Source organism: Ctenopharyngodon idella, chromosome 2, assembly GCF_019924925.1.
Source record: "Ctenopharyngodon idella isolate HZGC_01 chromosome 2, HZGC01, whole genome shotgun sequence".
Classification (NCBI taxonomy): domain Eukaryota; kingdom Metazoa; phylum Chordata; class Actinopteri; order Cypriniformes; family Xenocyprididae; genus Ctenopharyngodon; species Ctenopharyngodon idella.
The window spans coordinates 33,046,248-33,062,307 of record NC_067221.1 but is presented as its reverse complement, the minus strand read 5'-3'; the positions used below and the strand labels follow the sequence as shown (position 1 = coordinate 33,062,307).

Sequence of the window (16,060 nt, the reverse complement as noted above, 5' to 3'; positions counted from 1 at the left end):
TCAAGGTCAGGGATGGGCAACTTTGGTCTTGGAGGGCCACTGTCTTGTAGAGTTTAGCTCCAACCCTAATCAAACACACCTGAACAAGCTAATCAAGGTCATCGGGATTCCTAAGCTACAGGCAGGAGAGTTTTATCAGGGTTAAAGCTAAACTCTGCAGTTGCCCATCCCTGCTCTAGGTACACTCTGGGACGAATGCGTTATGAATGATGATCTCATAAAAATAAAGGAAAAAGTTTATTAACTTGACATATTGACATATTTAATGATATTTTTAATTAGCAAACTAGCATATTATCACTGATGAATAAGGCATGTAGAAAGTTCACACATGCTACTATACTAGAAAAGCATCATGACATCACTACAGGGGTTCCACCAGCACTTGCAGAATCATCTGGACCGAGAACAGTTTGCAATAATACCAAGCAGAACCGCGCTTAAGTGGAGATTCAACAGGAACCGATCCTCACATTTCTCAGAACCCGATAGTGGAAAAGCACTGAATGTGTAAAAGGTCTGTAATCTGTTAGGCTGAATCACACAATTTCACTTGTGCATAATAGCAAACCAAAAAAGCAGGATAGAGAGGCTGAGTGAATGTGGTGTGGACTCTGTGAATGAGGGTCATTGTGTCAGAGACGCTGTAGAAGGACAGAGTTCCTGCACTGTGATCCACATACACTCCTATTCTAGACGAGCTGGAGACTTCAGGGAGTTCAGTCAATTTGTAATTGTGACCGAATGAGCAACTGGATTCAGAGCAGATCAAACACCAGGACTGATCATTACAACCAAGCTCACAGTCATCCCCCCATCCTTTCCTTCTGATGCTCTTATATGACACTGATATATCCACCACACCACTCCACTCAACCTCCCAGTAACAGCGTCCACACACACTCTCTCTACACAACACCTGAGACAAATGAGTAAATCTGTCTGAATGATCACGACACGGCTGGGCTTTCTTCATGTTAGTAACCACCCTGTTCAACTCAGAGAGCCTGAGGTATTTATGAGCTGAATCTGAATCCAGAGTGAACCGCTGGTAATCTGAAAACCAAACACATTTCAATCAGTAAATATGAGTGACAATTATTAAAACAGCAAATACGTTTGTTGTTTTTTATGTTTTCATCAATGAAATGTGATTGATGTTGTGCAACAATTATGCAATCAAGAATAACACTGACACAAATACAATAAAAACTAAATCACTTTTTTCATTTGTTATAACTTAAGCTTTGTTATTGGGTTAACCTAAATATTACATTGATTTTACTATATTTTAGAAACTTAGATTGTATCGTCTGTAAAGTTTTGAAATTTTTCTAATTCTGTTTAATCTTCAGCAAGTGTACCACATGTAAAATTTATTTTAGATATTTATTCAGAAAGAATAGTTTGTTTGTTTGGATAAAACAACCGTTTTGGCTTTCTTTCTGTCCTCTCTTTTTGTGTGTGTTCTCATGTTTATAGGGAAAAAATAATAAATATTTTTAAAAAAACTTACATTGTAGGAACTCATTCCTGCTCTCGTATTCAGGGGTGGGAATCATCTCGATGTATCTCACTGTGGAAACCATCAGAGATCTTCAATGTAAAAATATTTAATCATGTATTTTAATGCATTGTGTTGTAGGATTATATTGTTTTCATGATGTTCATTATATTAACATTTAGGAGAGTAAATCCATGTTTCAATACTTTACCTATTCCAAATAAGTTTTCTTTCTGCTCTTTAAAAGCATGCTGCAGTTTCTCTTCCAACTGAGAGACAAATGTTCTTAAATCATCAAAAGAAAGACAAGAACTGACAGTGATGCCGGACAAGTTTGTAGATCCAGGAGGGACAGAGAGAGACTGGAAACTCTACACAGACACAAAAACAAACAGCAGGAAAATCAGATTCCTTCTATCTTACTGAACACAATGTTCTATTTTTCAGATCTTTATTACCTGGAGGAAATGGATGTGATGGTCTGTGTGTGAAAGCTGCTCTAGTTCAGCATCTCTCCTCCTTAGATCATCAATCTCCTGCTCCAGTTGCTCCAGTCGTCCTTTAGCTTGACTTATAAGAACCTTTTCCTGGTCTCTGATCAGCTGTGTCACCTCAGAGCGGCTTCTCTCAATGGAGCGGATCAGCTCAGTAAAGATCCTCTCACTGTCCTCCACTGCTGCCTGTGCAGAGCGCTGTTAGGACACACAGAGAGAGACGCATTAGAATCAGCTCTTACTGGTCCCTCACACAGCCTGTTCCCCACAGAGGGCTTCAGTGGGACTGGAAAAAGAGCTCCAGCACTGGCTCCTCACTGACTGATTGAGTAGAGTCCTAACTGAGTCTGAAACAGCTCTTCCAGCAGCCAGCAGTTGTTCTTCTGCTCAAAACTCACCTTGTGAGACTCCACAGCCTCTCTCAGATCCTCAAGCTCCTTCTGTCTCTCCTGGATTCTCTGCTGGTATTTCCTCTGGGTCTCTTCCAAGTGTTTCTGTAGGACAAACAACTTACAGTAACACTTGTGTCTGACTGTCTGTTATGAACTTGTGGGATGTCTTAATTCTAATTTTGAAATCTAGTTCCTATTTATCCGTTCATATATCTGCAAAAGTAGATATATTGCAATGTCACCGTTTTGGGGGGAAAGCATATCATTAAGAAAGAAAGAAATTAAACTTTGCTCTTATTTCATACCTGTTTCTCTGTCCTCCCTTCAGCAGGTGATACGGTATCATGGGTTTTGTGTTCATTCGCCATGCATAGAATGCATACACAGATCTGGTCAGTACGACAGTACATTTCCAGCAATCTGTCATGTAGAGGGCAGATCATCTCCTGCAGTCTTTCAATGGCATCAGTCATTTTGTGTCGCTTTCTAGAGTGAAATTCCTCGTGACGTTTAAAATGGGTCTGACAGTAAGATTCCAGACACAGCAAACAGGACTTGATGGCTTTGTTTTTGTCTCCAGTACAGATGTCACACTCCACATCTCCAGATCCAGTGTAACATTGAGCAGGACGAGCAGCTTGTCGTTTTGTCTTCTTGAGTTTCTCCACCACTTCAGCCAGCATGGTGTTTTTACCTAAAACAGGTCTTGGAGTGAAGGTCTGTCTGCACTGAGGACAGCTGTAGACTCCCTTCTGATCATCCTGATCCCAATAGCCTGTAATACAGTTAATACAGTAACTGTGTCCACAGGCAATGGACACTGGATCCTTCAGTAGATCCAGGCAGATTGAACAGCTGAACTGATCCTGAGCCACTGAAATACTGCTTTCTGCCATTGTATTGCATGCGCTCACAGACAGAGATAAGCCAACAACAGCCGAACGACAGATACGTTTCGTTTTCCTGAACTGGAGAGTAGTTTCCTGCTTCTGTGTTTGTGTAGTTCGTGCTCGAATCGGTCTTCTTCTTGCTTTAGGTCAATTTCCGCCACCTACTGGAAAGGCGTGTGAAGCCCAGCCCCAGATGGAAAAAAAAAAAAAAAAAAAACTAAATCCTTTTAATCAATTCTGCATCGCAAATATTTGAACAGAACATCATACACCCTTAACGGTTTCTGTGCATTTAGAAATATACTCTCTAATGTTATGACATTCAATTTCAAAGCTGGTTTCTTCCATTCTAGAGTAAATACAGCAATCACTTTTTCCTATGATATGCAGGGAATAAGTAAGGGTTAGTTCACCCAAAAGTGAAATATGTCATTAATTACTCACCCTCATGTCGTTCCACACCCGTAAGACCTTCGTCATCTTTGGAACACAAATTAAGATATTTCTGATGAAATCCAAGGTTTTTTTTATACATTATACACATACATTACACAATATGTATCCATACTGAAGTAGGACCATATGAAAGCCAGCATTAGAAAGTTGGTGTGAGCACATTAAGACTCTTATACCTTCAATATGAAATACACAATTTCACCTGAATGTCAGATGTACTTAAATGTACAGGATACATTGTTTAAAGAGTTTGTTATGATAGATGATACATTCATATTTGCAGCTAGTCTGGTGTATTTAATAGAAAATAAACAGTTAATCAAGGAATTTTGTGTCTCAAAGTCTTTGATTTGTAACTCTAATGAGGAGTTATTCATGTAGATAAATTGGGAAAAAATACAGATTATTCTGTGTAATATGACCATTTACTATTGTAATGTTACTGTGAGGGAAATCTAATATATAGTGATTCAACTTCACTAATTAATAAATACTGTTTCAAAAAATTTTATTGAAAAGAAACATTGCATATGAACAAAGGAGAAAGAAAAAACAAGATTCATTATTTATTTTCAACCAATGCATATAAAAGCAGATTATTGTGATTAGTACTTAAATTCATAAGTTAAATCAGCATTATCACTGACTTGGTGTTTATACAGTGCTGCTTGAAAGTTTGTGAACCCCTTGCAGAATCTGTGAAAATGTGAATAATTTTAACAAAGTAAGCGGGATCATACAATATGCATGTTATTTTTTATTTAGTACTGTCCTGAGTAAGATATTTTACATAAAAGACTAACTTTCAAGAAACTAACTTTCTTAAAGGATTAGTTCACTTTCAAATTTTCCTGATAATTTGCACCCTCATGTCATCCAAGATGTCCATGTCCTTCTTTCTTCAGTCGGAAAGAAATTAAGGTTTTTGATGAAAACATTCCAGGATTATTCTCCTTATAGTGGACTTCAATTGACTCCACTGTTGAAGGTCAAAATTACAGTTTCAGTGCAGCTTCAAAGGGGTTTAAACGATACCAGACGAGGAATAAGGGTCTTATCTAGCAAAACAATCGGTCATTTTCTAAAAAAATACAAATGCATATGCTTTATAAACACAAATGATCGCCTTGCAAGTGCTTCCGCCTTCCATATTCTTCAAAAAGCTTACGCTGTATGTCCTACGCCTTCCTTATTCAACTTACAGAACTAATGGCGCCAGTTCTGTTTTTTCCTTAAGTAGAATAGGGAAGGCGTAGGATATACAGCGTAAGCTTTTTGAAGAATACGGAAGGTGGAATGGCGGAAGCACTTGCAAGGCAATCATTTGTGTTTATAAAGCATATGCAGTTGTATTTTTTTTTTAAGAAAATGACCAATCGTTTTGCTAGATAAGACCCTTATTCCTCGTCTGGTATCGTTTAAAACCCTTTGAAGCTGCACTGAAACTAATTTTGACCTTCAACCGTTTGGAGTCCACTGAAGTCCACTATAAGGAGAATAATCCTGCAATGTTTTCATCAAAAACCTTAATTTCTTTTCGACTGAAGAAATAAGGACATGGACATCTTGGATGACATGGGGGTGAGTAAATTATCAGAAAATTTTTATTTGAAAGTGGACTAATCCTTTAATAAATTCACAGAAAATGACCAATTGTGTCCATGATGTACTGGTATGTAAATATTCACAAGAAATAAAAGCTAAGCATAAACTACATAAACTAAAATTATGACCCACTCATCCTAATTATGATGTATTCAATCACGAGAACAAAGATGGTCATATTGTATGTCAATGGAATAATTAATGATTCTTCAAACTCAATTGCTCAAGTGATTATTACTCTAAAATTAGATGATTCTCATAAAATGTTATTTCAAAGACAGAATTCATTGCTTATAAACTAGACCTGATCTGTTTACAGTTTCTTTTTCCACTGTGATGCTACAAAACTAGTATTAGAATATGGACTACATTACCTTGGTTTCATAAGAGTTGGCGACAGCTGATACTCTGGTAAACACTGAAGCAAGCGTGGCATGGAGGATAATAAAGATAAAAATTCCAAGACTAGCAACAAATGTCTTTTACTGACATAACATTTTACAAATTATATATGGATATGAGTTTTAATGAGTTTAAGAAATGTATCTCTCTGACAAAAAAAAAAAAAAAAGAAGAAGAAGAAGAAGAAAAACAATGTAGGTTACTAGACAACCACCATCACATCACAACAGCCGTTCCAACAACACAGTGGAGCACAATTACCTCACTGTGCCCAGAAATCCAGACCGGTTTGTAATCATACTGTGCTGAACTGTGCTTAAGTGGAAATGCAATAGGGATTGTTTGTCACCATATTCAGATCCATTCAACCTGATAGTGGAAAAGATAATGTGTAGAAGGTCTGTAATCTATTGCGTTGCTGGACTACACAATTGTACTTTTGAATCATAGTGAACCCAAAACCCAGGATAGAGAGGTTGAGTGAATGTGGTGTGGACTCTGTGAATGAGGGTCATTGTGTCAGAGACGCTGTAGAAGGACAGAGTTCCTGCACTGTGATCCACATACACTCCTATTCTACAGGAGCTGGAGACTACAGGGAGTGAAGTGCATTGGCTATTGTGCCAGAATGAACAACTGGAGTCAGAGCAGGACAACCGCCAAGACTGATTACCAAATCCAAATTCACCCCTAGGATTCCGTCCCATCCTTCTGATGGTCTTATATGACACTGATATACCCACAAAACCACTCCACTCAACCTCCCAGTAACAGCGTCCACACGCACTCTCTCTACACAACACCTGATACCAATGTTCAAATCTTTCTGGATTACTACGATCAAACTGGACTTCATTCATGTTAGTAACTATTCTATTCCACCTTAGCCTGAGGTATTGATGTGCTGTGTCTGAATCCAGATTGAACCACTGGTAATCTGAAAACAAAACATATTTCAATCAGTAAATCTGAATAACAATCATTAAAACAGCAAATTAACTTGTTTGTTTTTCTTTTTTCAACAAAGAAAGGTGATGCATGGTGTGCATCATAGCAAAAAAGAATAACTCTAGACATAAATATAATAATAACTTAATATTTCACATTTTCACTTGTTATAACTTCAGCATTACCGGGTTAGCCAAAATTTTTATTTTTCTATTTCTCTTAGAGACTTTTAATAGATTGTATTGTCTGTAAAGTCATCTTAATTCTTACCAAGTCCACTATAAATAAAAGGTTTTTTACATTTTTGATAAAGAATAGAATAGAAAGAATAGCTTTTATTGATATGTTTTCCTTTTCTAATAGAGAATCCATGTTTTAACAAAAATAGTCAATTAAGGAGCAGTCACATTTCACCTAAATTTTGCAGACAAAACTGGTCCATTTTCCATTGTCAATAGGGTAGCAATGTATGTAGCACTGCTCACATAGAAGTCACTTTCATACCAAGCAGATTTTTGTCATTGGTCAGCACGGTGAATTTGCATGACCTACTTGAACATGAGCAAAATCTGCATTTGGAGCTTTTTTGCCCTCAAGCGAGACTCAAAACACGGATTCATATTGAAATGAATGGAATTTGCCTGTGAAATTTTGCAATGTTAAATTTGACTGCACCTTTAGACAGTAAGCAATATCACACTCACAACATCGTGCTGCTGGTCAGAATACCAAGATGTCTGTGATTTTAAAACCAAAAGTTGATACTGAGCAACTGACATTTTAGTCGCAAAATTGCAAGTTACATTGTGTGTTTTTGCTCCATTACCAAATGAAGTAAGTATAAATATAGAACCACAGTAAAAATACAAAATTTCTAAACAAAGCTTCAGCAGAATCTTCTCACAGCCACACACAGTAGCGATGTTCCTGAATTAATCAGCATTTTGAACAAACTGGTTGAGTGAAAGATTCAGTGATTCACCCATAATGATGGCAGTCATTTACTTAATTCCTGAATGAATCAGTGTTTTTGAACAAATTGGTTGAATAAATTATTCAATGTTAGACACTCTGACAGTCTGTTTGGGATGTGTAGACACAGACGAGCAGAGTCCCACTGTATCAGCACTCTTTGAATGCTGCTCAGTCCATTTCATTTGAGGACCAGAATTATCTGTTGTGTAATAGAAAGTAAAGGTGATTTTCATGTTTATTCTTTTTTATTTATTTATTAGGCCTGGTATTAACAGTAAACGAGCAAATTAGACAATTAATCTGAGAATGTGTCATGTTTCCCTATAGTGTTTTCAATAAAATAAATTGAATAAACAGTTTGATTTATCAGTATTCATAAACTGACCTGCACTAAGCATCTCTTCCTGTGTGTGTGCTCGTGTTTTCAAAATAACTTACGTTGTAGAAACTTATCCCTGCTCTCATATTCAGGGGTGGGAATCATCTCAATGTGTCTCACTATGGAAAAGCAACAGATTTCAATGTAAAAATATTTAATTTCCATCCACCTATATTGTTAATGCAATGTGTTGTGGGATTATAGTGTTTATATTATACTGACTACTAAGAGCCAATGAATATTTCAGTACTTTACCTCTTTTAAATAATTTTTCTTCCTCTTCTTTAAAAACATGCTGCAGTTTCTCTTTGAATTGAGAGACAAAAGTTCTTAAATCATCAAAAGAGAGACAAGAACTGATGCTGGGTGAGTCTGTAGATCCAAGAGGGACAGAAAGAGACTGGAAACTCTACACAGACACAAAGATGAACAATGGAAAAACAGAAAATCAGATTCATGGAAATGTCTGAATCAGATTCCTGAAGATGCTGAGGTAAATGTTTGAGCTAAATACCTTACTATACACTAATTATCTACATTTCAGATCTGTTACCTGGAGGAAATGGATGTGACTTTTGTGTAAAAACTTCTCTAGCTCAGCATCTCTCCTCTTCAGATCATCAATCTCCTGCTCCAGTTGCTCCACCCGTCTTTCAGCTTGACTCACTGCATCCTTTTCCTGATCCCTGATCAGCTGTGTCACCTCAGAGCGGCTTCTCTCAATGGAGCGGATCAGCTCAGTAAAGATCCTCTCACTGTCCTCCACTGCTGCCTGTGCAGAGCGCTGTTAGGACACACAGAGAGAGACGCATTAGAATCAGCTCTTACTGGTCCCTCACACCACCTGTTCCCCACAGTGGGCTTCAGTGGGACAGGAAAGGGCTCCAGCACTGGCTCCTCACTGACTGACTGAGGAGAGTCCTAACTGAGTCTGAAACAGCTCTTCCAGCAGCCAGCAGTTGTTCTTCTGCTCCAAACTCCAAAACTCACCTTGTGAGACTCCACAGCCACTCTCAGATCCTCAAGCTCCTTCTGTTTCTCCTCGATTATCTGCTGGAATTTACTTTGGGTCTCTTCCAAGCATTTCTGCAGGACAAACAAATTACAGTAAACCGCAGTAATACATGAAACTGAATATCACAAAATTATTATAGGCAAGATGTGTCCCCACTGTGTCAAAGTTTCTTTACTTTTTTACATCTATTTATCCATTTATAGCCTATATCTATATAATACTGCAGTGTTGAATTTTAACTGCGCTATACGCACACCACACACATACTCATATACTAAACTTGTGACAGAAGAAAATAAAAGCCTTTAAAACTTCAAATCAATTTGATTTGCGAATGATTCACTGTTTCTAAGCATGCAGGCTGCTTCGAACATTGCTCGCTGCAGGCATCTGGTCAAAAGGTGTGAATACAATTGACAGACTCGAAATACAATCTCCTACAATACAACTATGCTTAGAAAATTTCTGCCATAGGTTTTCATTAATCTTAGCAGAATTTGTTGAGCTTAAATTGAAACTTATTCATAATAATAGAATAACCCTTTCATGCATGGTGTCCACTATGTGGACAGATATTTGGAAGCCATTTTGAACCATTTAAGTTGTAGTACCATGTCCCAACCACCAAGTGGGGAATACCCAAAGCCTTGTCCATGATTCCATTTAATTAGTGTATTTGTATCTCTTTGTTGTTTTCATAGCCTATATTGCATCATATATTCAAAAAGGCAGAGGGAAGAGGAGATGCACCAAGTACAGGTACAAAAACATATTTTTCAGCTAAATAAGATGTTACAAAATACATCTTAGAAAATACATCTGTCCACTACAGTGGATGTCATGTGCCAAAGGGTATATCCCTATTGGGCCTATATATAGGTTCCTCCTTATTTGTATGTTTTAGTTAAAATTATGATATAATTTAAACTTACAACAATATTAAATAGTCTTCAGATTTTATAATTTATTTCAATGCTTAGGCCTACAGTCTGTATTTATTTATTAGGTCATATTAAAGTGTAGGCACGAGGACAGGGATATGTGTGCATGATTGCATTCGAGGGTGTGTGTGCTGTGTGTGTATTTGTGCTCACATATGATACTGGTTTTAATAGTTTTAAATAAAATTTGGGTATTTTTAAATTAATATAATGAGTAATAAATATAACTCATTAATAAATGAGTTTTAAGACATAGAGTAGGGCTGTTAGTGCTCTTAGTAAATTTTTAAAAACATGAAAATATGAACTTAAATATGAAACTTGGCTAGATAATGAATGTTTAGAAAAAGTATAATTCCTTATCCAATGACTCCACCACCTTGGATGTTTCCCTCACTGATTTTAGATTTACACATACAAGATTAAATAAAGAGACTAGGGTGCGTTCACACTTGGCCTGTTTGGTTCGATTAAAGATCAAAAGATCCTAAGAGTGAAAATACTGGCTTTGCATTTGTTATTCCAGATTTAAAGATAAATATTAGGGAAAGAACACCTGACTATTTAACAGTATTTACAGTTGAGATGGTAGCTATCTTAAATGTAGTACAAAAGGTAGAACATAATAAGCTTATATGGCAGTAATATGCTCAGATAGTTTATCAGCATTGGTTTCTTTACAGTCTTTTATCATCTCATAACAGACCTGATATTGTTTATGAAATATATGAAATTCTGTAAATCATATAGAAATAAGAGTTCGATTTATGTGGATTCCAGCCCATAGGGGTATTGAGGGAATGAGATGGCAGATGTTTAAGCAAAGCAAGCTTTAAAGCAAGACAGAATAATGGAGGTATCATATAGTAAAGCAGAAATTAAACAATAATACGCATTGATGTAATGAATGCATGGCAAATACAATGGGATGAAAAAAGTAAAGGACATCATTTATACAAGATAAAACAAGTAGTGGGAAAAATGAAATCAACATGAAGAACTCCCAGAGAGCAAACCATAATATCAAGGATGAGGACAGGACATACAGGGTTAAATAAAACAATGTATTTATTGAGAAAGCATCCTTCAGGTATGTGTGATTGTGGAATGGAAGAAGGGTCAGTGGAACATGTTATTTGTCACAGCATTAAATATGAGACCCATAGAATAAGGTTAAAAGATGAGTTAAAGAAATATGGGGTGAGTGTGTTGAACCTTAAGAATATAGTAAATGAAGAGCAGATCAATAAAGCTGTATTTATTTTTCTGAAAGAAACTGGATTAATGGAAAGCATTTAAATGATTAATTACTTTTTTTTTTTATAATTAAAAAATACTAATCTCTGGCCCACACTCCAGTACAGCAGGTGGCGGATATGCACCTTAATTGTTAGTTGCCTCCCGCTAATAAAAATAGAAGAAGTATAATGATTTTTTTTTTTTTTTTTTTTAATTAAAGAGAAGATGGTGGTCCAACAGAGATAGATATATTATTGTGTACCTCTGTGTGGTAATTCAACGATATATGCAATCTTTCTCCTGTTGATTCTACGTTTCAGGCTCAGCAGTGATTATACCTGTCAACACTCCGTTTTCCCGGGAGTCTCTCGTATTTCACACCCATTTCCCGCCTCCCTTTTGTTATTTCTCCTGGCAAACTTCTGTAATCTGTATGGCCCAAACCTCGTTATATGAATAATCACATCAGTATATTATTCCAAGGTTGTCCAGTTGCCAAATTTTGTATGAAACGCATTCTACCCACACAATCGACATACAAATTTAAACCCATTTGTGACCTCAACCTGGTAACCTACAACCCAGTTGCGCTGTTGATATCACTGGTAGAAATCGGAGGAGAAAATTCGGTGGTCCGGCAAAAAAAAAAAAAAAAAAAAAAAAAAAATATATATATATATATATATATATACATGTAAATTTAACAACAGCTGGATGAAAGAATTTAATTTCATATCTCAAAGCCATTTCGACAATACCCACACCTTTTGCAAAGTGTGTTGCACTGATTTTAATATCGGACACGGTGGAAAAAAATAGCACATTAAATCACAATGGCACAATCGCGCAGCGGAGGCACAGAAGGGCACACTGGCCATTTCGACCTTCAGTGTAATGTTAATGTACAATGTTAAATACATGAAATACATGTGTTTTTGTTACATGTTCCACAGTTACATGCACCATAGATTTTAACTGCTGTGTAGTGTTTCTGTTTATGTAATAAAATTTGTAATAACAATAAAAATAAATATAATTAAAGCTGCAAGCAGCGATGAAAGAGCCCTCTCACCCGGGGCCACCACCACCTGGTGGCCTTAGGAAAACCATGAATAGTGGGTGACACGCATGTAAGCGAGTAAATACAGGAAAAATATGGTAAAGTCATTTCGACGTGCCACACTTCCTGCTGCCAACAGGTGGCGCTTTGACTATAACTGAATATTGTTGATGTCTTCAGGCCAGGACTGTTATCAAATAGGTGAAGTTTGAAGCAGATCGGACGTTGTATGCCTGAGTTGCAACAACTTCCAGTTTCGTGGCGTTAATTGCAAACATTAGCACTTAGCCAAGTGTTGCATTATTTAACATGTTTCTAGCATGTTTGGTACATCATGGCATATACAAATGTGTTTCTGAGAGTGAATTACAGTGCAAAGCATGCAATTTCCTGTTGCCAGCAGGTGGCGCTATGACTAACTGAATATTGGCATATAGATGTCTTTAGGCCAGGACTCTAATAAAACATGTGAAGTTTGGGGCAGATCGGACACTGTATGCCTGAGTAACAACAGCTTCCTTTTTCATGGCGAAACATCAAAATTTGTCAGGCCGCCACAGACACGCCCTTCAGTGAAAACTCAAGACCGTCACAATTTAACATCACTAAGACCTTAAGATTAGACTGACCAAATATGATGTTGATCTGGTTAAATCTCTATGAGGAGTTAATCACAGTGTAAAACATGTCATTTCCTGTTGCCCACAGGTGGCACTATGACTGTAACTGAATATTGCCATGTAGATGTCTTCAGGCCAGGACTCTAATAAAACATGTGAAGATTGGGACAGATTGGACATTGTATGCCAGAGTTACAACAACTTCCTTTTTCATGGTGAAACATCGAATTTTGTCAGGCCACCACAGACATATCCTTCAGTGAAAACTCAAGATCTTCACAATTTATGGTCGCAAAGGCCTTTAGATTAGGTGACCAAATCTGATGTTGATCTGATTAAAGCTCTAGGAGGAGTTTGTTAAAGTATGTCTGGAAATGGCTGAGAAAATTCAAAATATCTCACTTCCTGTTGGGTTTTCAGATTTTGTAGGTATTGGGCTGTTACATGTGTCTACCAAATTTCACACTTGTCCGTGAAACGTAGCGTGAAGGGTGCTTATTTGAAATTTTGTAGGTGGCGCTATCAAGCCATTTTGCCACACCTAATTCTGAAACCCATTTCACACGTAAAGTTTCCTGAGTTTTCGAGCATGTTTAGGCCCTCAAAATTGTGATTCATTTCAGAGAAGAAGAAGAATTGACCGAGCAATTACAATAGAAACATGAATAAGTCACGTTATTATCAAAATATGAGGAGCAAGGGAAACATGACTATGAGAATTTCAAAATTAAAGACATGAAAATGAACATAAAACCAAACCAAAACTAGACATGACATATTAATGCAGAAATAAGTTAAAACTTTGTCTGTCTCATACCTGTTTCTTAGTCCTCTCTTCAACAGGAGTTACGGTGTCATGGGTTTTGTGTTCATCCACCATACACAGCATGCATACGCAGATCTGGTCAGTACGACAGTACATTTCCAGCAATCTGTCATGTAGAGGGCAGATCATCTCCTGCAGTTGCCCAATGGCATCAGTCACTTTGTGTCGCTTTCTTGAGTGAAATTCTTCATGACGTTCAAAATGAGTCTGACAGTAAGATTCCAGACACACCAGACAGGACTTGATGGCTTTGTTTTTGTCCCCAGTACAGATGTCACACTCCACATCTCCAGGTTCACCATAACAGTGATCAAGTTGAGAGGTTTGGAGTTTTCTCTTCCTTAGATTTTCCACCACTTCAGCCAGCATGGTGTTTTTACCTAAAACAGGTCTTGGAGTGAAGGTCTGTCTGCACTGAGGACAGCTGTAGACTCCCTTCTGATCATCCTGATCCCAGCAGTCTGTAATACAGTTCATACAGTAACTGTGTCCACAGGGAATGGTCACTGGATCCTTCAGTAGATCTAGACAGACTGAACAGTTGAACTGGCCTTGAGCCACTGAAATACTGGATTCTGCCATTTTACTGCATGCGCTCACAGACAGACACAAGCATGCAACTGCGGAATGACGAGTAAGTTTCATTTTCCAGAACATGAGAGAATAAGTAGTTTCCTGGTTCCGTGTTTGGAATGTTTGGTTTGCACAAAAACAGGTCTGCCAGGTGTGACGCATGTAAAGTTCACAGTACACAGTGGCTTCATAATAAAATGTCCAGTAGACCTGACAAATAGACCAATTAAGACATTAATTGTTTATAGTTTATGAACATACTTTGATGACTGTAATTCATCTTGTACTATAATAACCCCATGCACAAATAAAAAAAGTGATGACCGATTTCGAAACACTGCTTCATGTAGCTTTGAAACATTACTGAACCTTTTGTTTTGAATCAGTGGTTTATCAATTTTCAGTGTCACTTGCCACAAGTTTTAGTGGCAAATGTATCATGTGCCAGTTGCTTCTGTGTGTAAGAGGACATGCCACGTTCTTCACATCCTGATAGCAATCAATAATAGAAGTGGTCTAAATATTTTTTTTCTCATGACCAAAAAATGTTCTTCCAATCATTGTATCCAGTCTGAATGCAATGATACGATGTCCTACCTGCCTGTCAACATATGTATTTCCATACCTCCACGCACCCTGCTCGTGCAGACATCACACATCATCAGCGCGTTCCATGAGGCTATGCAGAGTTGTAGACAAAGAATAGTTTGAAAACCCCTGCTTTAAGCTGTAAAGAGTTTTTTACTTAAAACACTTTAGATCAGTAGGCTAAGAAGAAACAGCACTGCATTTAGATCATTTAGTAGTGGTATCAACTCCCCTGCCTTCAAACGTTAACTTTTGACATAACAAAGTCTAATGTGCTTGTGCTGAAATCACATGATGTTGCCAGATTATTTTATAAAAGAGGTAAGTGGCCCAAAGTACTGGCTTGCTTATTCGTAGCATATTGCTTTTGTCCAGTCTGTCTTAACAACTTCATAAATATGCAAATAACAACCTTAATGCAGTTTACAAATGTACTAACCAAAGATAATGTATAGAACGCCTACTCTCTGCCTACTGACCTAATGCATAAACATTATGGGAAGTGCAAGTCAGACAGCTGAAGACCTAAATTTGTTTTGAAGACAAAAAACATACCAAGCACAATGTTCTCTCACCATTCCTGATTTCTAACACACAGTCACAGCGTTCGGTGTGGTTCTTGCGGCTGTCAGAGCAGAAATGAAAGCTGTATGTTTTTCCGTCGTCTCTGGATGCGTTCGTATGTAAATTGTGCAAGCTTATTTTGTCCATTAGATCGAAAGATCTGGGGGAAAAAAAACATATATTTACCTGCCTATATAGACACTCCCCTTGAAGAAATCAGGACAGAAGTGGTTGAAAGTGGACAAAAGAAATGGATTCAAATACCAGGTGTAAACATGTATGTGTCTCCCTCGTCCACTTGTGATTCGATCAACCAAAATACATCTTAATACCAAACAGTAAACAGGGCCTTTGTGTTCATTATGAGGTATCAGTTTAAAAGCACATATTCATGGTAGAAAAAGTTTACTCTTCACACATACAGTGACCACAATGATCTTTGAATCATCTCTTAAGACCATTGCTTTGAATGGTGATTCGAGTGACACAGATTCTTCAGTACACTGTAAAAAAAATCTGTAATTTTACTGTTTTATTTTACAGATTTTGAAAATTCCGTGAAATTACTGAAATAGAATGTAAATTTACA

At 37.3% G+C, this 16,060-nt stretch overlaps 2 protein-coding genes across 4 annotated transcripts; both read right to left on the bottom strand.

The window, feature by feature from the left end:
- Window positions 1-224: 224 nt before the first annotated feature.
- On the bottom strand, window positions 225-4,651 carry LOC127495195 (E3 ubiquitin-protein ligase TRIM16-like). 2 transcript variants are annotated; one of them, XM_051861889.1, is made up of 8 exons: window positions 4,384-4,651; window positions 3,725-3,760; window positions 2,696-3,444; window positions 2,397-2,492; window positions 1,963-2,196; window positions 1,716-1,875; window positions 1,517-1,576; window positions 225-1,056 (listed from the first exon to the last, which is right to left on the bottom strand). In XM_051861889.1, exons 3-8 carry the CDS (start codon window positions 3,284-3,286, stop codon window positions 530-532), a joined length of 1,668 nt encoding a protein of 555 aa, XP_051717849.1. In that variant the 5' UTR covers window positions 3,287-3,444; window positions 3,725-3,760; window positions 4,384-4,651; the 3' UTR covers window positions 225-529. The 2 variants fall into 2 exon arrangements, with proteins under 2 accessions (XP_051717849.1, XP_051717859.1); XM_051861899.1 differs by having other exon boundaries at window positions 2,696-3,441.
- LOC127495174 (tripartite motif-containing protein 16-like) lies at window positions 4,228-15,160 on the bottom strand. Of its 2 annotated transcripts, XM_051861832.1 has the most exons (8): window positions 14,945-15,155; window positions 13,738-14,529; window positions 9,036-9,131; window positions 8,599-8,829; window positions 8,301-8,454; window positions 8,105-8,164; window positions 5,716-6,680; window positions 4,228-4,432 (listed from the first exon to the last, which is right to left on the bottom strand). In XM_051861832.1, the coding sequence occupies exons 1-7, from the start codon at window positions 14,969-14,971 to the stop codon at window positions 6,151-6,153; spliced, it is 1,890 nt and encodes a 629-aa protein (XP_051717792.1). In that variant the 5' UTR covers window positions 14,972-15,155; the 3' UTR covers window positions 4,228-4,432; window positions 5,716-6,150. The 2 variants fall into 2 exon arrangements, with proteins under 2 accessions (XP_051717792.1, XP_051717803.1); XM_051861843.1 differs by lacking the exon at window positions 4,228-4,432 and having other exon boundaries at window positions 6,591-6,680; window positions 8,301-8,452; window positions 8,583-8,829; window positions 14,945-15,160.
- Window positions 15,161-16,060: the final 900 nt, after the last annotated feature.